The sequence below is a fragment of the Vombatus ursinus genome, unplaced genomic scaffold (assembly GCF_900497805.2).
Source record: "Vombatus ursinus unplaced genomic scaffold, bare-nosed wombat genome assembly UNPS02014818.1, whole genome shotgun sequence".
Classification (NCBI taxonomy): Eukaryota; Metazoa; Chordata; class Mammalia; order Diprotodontia; family Vombatidae; genus Vombatus; species Vombatus ursinus.
Genome location: NW_020954596.1, coordinates 7993483 through 7997367, shown reverse-complemented (window position 1 = coordinate 7997367; position 3885 = coordinate 7993483). Strand labels below are relative to the sequence as shown.

At 43.6% G+C, this 3885-nt stretch overlaps 1 protein-coding gene across 1 annotated transcript in view; it reads left to right on the top strand.

Annotated features, from left to right (window-relative positions):
* POLN (DNA polymerase nu) overlaps positions 1 to 3885 on the top strand; it is a 312741-nt gene that overhangs the window by 307065 nt on the left and 1791 nt on the right. Inside the window, exon 21 of the mRNA XM_027836282.1 lies at positions 1600 to 1661. Within this exon, the coding sequence (XP_027692083.1) occupies positions 1600 to 1661 (62 nt within the window). The remainder of the gene's footprint in view (positions 1 to 1599; positions 1662 to 3885) is intronic.

Genomic DNA, 3885 nt, shown 5'->3' with positions numbered 1-3885 from the left:
GTGTGTGTGTGTGTGTGTGTGTGTGTGTGTGTGTGTGTGAATGCAAACAAAAACCCACCTACATTCCGTAAATACCTACCAAATTTCTACCATGGCAACCAAAGTGATCCATGAAGTCAAAGTGGTCTGTGTGCTTGACTCCACCCTCCATCCCCTGCTAGGTTCATATCACTTCCTTTTCACTTGCTAACAAGATCTGGGTTCTCCCCCTATTTCCCATCTATACCCTCCAGGCTGAGAATGTGATTATACAGAATCACAGAATCTGGGAGTTGAAAAGGACCCCCCAGAGACCATCTAGTCCAAAAGGTACCTAAAGAATTCCCTCCATGATGTAATTAAAAAGTGTCTCTCAACCTTTGCTTAAAGACCTCCAGGGAAACCCCCAACTGAGGGAAAGAATTCTACTTCTGGAGAGGAAGTTCTTTCTTACATCAAGTCTACATTTGTTTCTGTAATTTCCATTCGTCCCTCTTGGTTTTGCTCTCTGGGGTCAAGCAGAACAAATCTAATCCCTCTTCCAGGTAACAGTCCTTTAAGTACTTAAAGACAGTTTTATCATCATGTCTGTCCTTAAGTCTTCTCTTCCTCAGGTTAAACATCTGCAGTGGTGAAGCTATGTATTAGAAAACTCAGGTTCAGAATGGTGAAGTAACTGGATCATATTTAAAGAACCAAGGCTCAAACCCAAGACTCAAGCTCTTCTCATTCATTCCTTCAGCAAACATTTATTAAACACCTAGTATGTGCAGGGCCCTATGTTCAATTGGGGAGATAAAATGTTTGATAAGACCCAGTGCCTACTATTACAGAGTTTGCAGATAGGCAGAGGACAGGACATTCACACCAATACCTCTGATAAATACAGTGATACATGATAAGTGCATTGGAGTTGCAAAACAGCTTGGCAAGGTCCAAAGTTTAGCCGTTCTTTCCATACATCCACTACAACATAAAAACTTGAAAGTCTCACAGAGTGAGTTATAATAGGATCTTACCTTTACCTCACTTTTTCATTGGAAGCTAGGATGAAAATAGGATTCCTTCTACATAAATGCATTTTGTAGGCAATTTTTCAAGAATTTAATTTAGTTCAATACTCATTTATTAAGTGCTAACTCTGCAGCAGGTGGTGTGACAAGTAAAGGTGAAGTTGTCCCTGCCCTCAAGAAATACACATTCTAAGAGAGGGTTAAAAGAATGTACACAGACTAGCAAACCCAAAGTAATTTCAGGAGCTTGAGAACTAGGAGGGTTGAGGAGAGGCCTCCTATAGGAAGTGGTGTCTCAGCTGAGCCTTGAAGGAAGCTAAAAATCCTAAGAGGCAGACGTGAAGGAGGGGCAGAATCATAGGCAGGAGCCAGACAGGAGAAGGCTCTAATGCCAGATGGAGGAGATTCAAATCTGAAGACTTTTGAGTAGGGAAGCAATGATGGAATGCAGGTATCCTGCAAAGTAAAGTACTTCCAGACTAGCAATGGAAACCAAAGCATGATGTCTGTATTGGGCCGTGGTACAAAATGTCCAGGTACCTTGGGAGCCGCTGGATTTCTAAATGGCTGCATAACTTCACATCTTTGTTTTCTGTCTTGATCACAGCACTTGTCAAAGAGACCATGGAGTCACTGCAGAGCATCCAGGCCATAGAGCTGCATCTGAAGGTAGGAGACTCAGTCTGACGAGTGCGGGGAACGTGCGCAGGGGCTAACCTCATTAGGGGCTGACCCTCTTGGGGCCTACTACCATGCACAGGCTGCTGTCAGTTTGGGTGTGGAGGAAACCAGGAGGGTCCAGTACAAGTGTCAAAGCCTGTCATGAGGACAGAGCCTAGGTACGCTTGAGAGGATTTTCTTATTCTTTTTGACTCATCCCCTCCAAGAAACATGGAAAAAAAGTGTGTGTGCTTCCCCTAATACACTGAGAACAAATCCTCTACCTTGCAGACACATAGTTCATAGTATTCCCAAAGATATTTTTATTGAAACAAATGCTTTAATGAATGACCCTTTGCCCCAAAGATTCCCTAATACAAATCCCTGTGGTTGCTCACAGTCCAAATATGAGAATTCCATTGGCAGAGGCCTACAACAAGCTCTCTCTGCCAGTCACAGGTGGGAATGGGGCCAGTTATCTTCACTCTCCACCATCCTGCCATGTCTCACATGTCCTCACCTCCACCTCTTATGCAGTTTCCCAAGCAAAGCAAGCTTGAGTTGCTACAGTAGTCCCATTGTTAGGTGCCATCTCCCTCTTTTGAGATGAGGACAAGACTTCTAGAGTTGCCCTTAGGCCCCCAAGTACCATCACTTCCCAGCAATTTTCCATTTTTCTTTTTCCAACCAGTCCCACACTCCTTCTTGCCTGTTTTCAAACAGGAACCAGTTTTTGTACCAAGTCACTGGAATGAGAGGAAGGGAGAAGGGAAAAGATTCCAACCCCCTGGATAGCTAATTCTCAATTACCAGTGGGGACCAGGAGGAATCCAGATAAAGGAGGTTCCCAGGGACTTTAAAAATCTCATTGTGACCTTTTGCTTCAACCTCATTAACCAGCCACGTGAAAGTTAGAGCTGCCAGGGCAGTTTTTTAAGTTGACCACTTTGCAGTTCACTGGTTTTTTCTGCCTTTCCCAGCCCACCTCCTACAGGGCAATTTGCAAGTACAAAACATTTCATTTCCATTGTCTCCTTTGATCCTTACAACAATTCTAAGATAGATAGAACAAGCATTACTATTCCCATTTTATGGGTAAAGAAACTGAGGCTCAGAGAGATAAGGTGACTTGCCCCCACTCACACGTAAAGATCACTTGGCTTGGAGTCAGAAGGTCTGGGTTGAAATACCAGGTGGACTCCTGATCAAATTGTAACCTTGGCAGTCACATAACCTCTCTAGACTTCAGTTTCCCCCTCTAAGAAAATAAAGGGGTGGAATTAGATGACCTCTAAAGTCCCATTCAACTCTAAATTCTAGAATCCTTACAACACCCCCAATGAAATAGGTCAGGTCAGTATTACTGTCTCCATTTCACAAGAGGAGGAAAAGTGAGGCCTAAGATCACGTGGTAAGTGGCAAAGCCAGGATTCAAACCCAGCTCTTTCATGCTTTGACTATGCTGTTCCTTCTTGGGTTGCCTGAGAAAACATCCTCAGACCTGTTCGCATACACATCTTGGTGTGGATTTCAGGTCCCTGGGTTCATTCCTTGTCTTCTCAGCATTGTCACCTGGAGTGGGGGCTCTAAGGAGCATCCTTCCTTGGGAAAGAAGCATTTTTGTCATCTAGCTTCTTCCCTAAAATGGCAGGACTCACACTCCTGAGGTGACTGTTAATCCTCTAATCATCTCTATGAAGGCTACAGAACCTTTTAAGAGCAGAGACATAAGTATCCACTACCAAAGGCTGCAACCAATACTAACCTTGTCTCTGCTGAGCCTTCTGCAGTATGTGATGGTTTGGGGTCAGAAGACCTGAGGTCAGATCTTAATTCTGCTTCTTATTTTCCATGTTACCATGAGCAAGTCATTTAACCACTCTCGACGTCAGTTTCTGCATTTGTAAAATTAGGGATGTTAGGGGCAGGTAGGTGGTGCAGTGGATAGAGCACCGGCCCTGGATTCAGGAAGACCTGAATTCAAATCTGGCCTCAGCCACATAACGCTTACTAATTGTGTGACCCTAGGCAAGTCACTTAACCCTGTTGCCTAGACCAAAAAAAAAAAAAAAAAAAAAAGAAAAGAAAATTAGGGATGTTAACTAGATTATCTCTAAGGAATCTTCTAGCTCTAAACCCTACAAAACAATTGATGGAGCCTTATTAGGTAGCAACGAAATCACAGTTCTAGGACATGTCCCCCTTACTACCACCACCACCAACAACAACACAC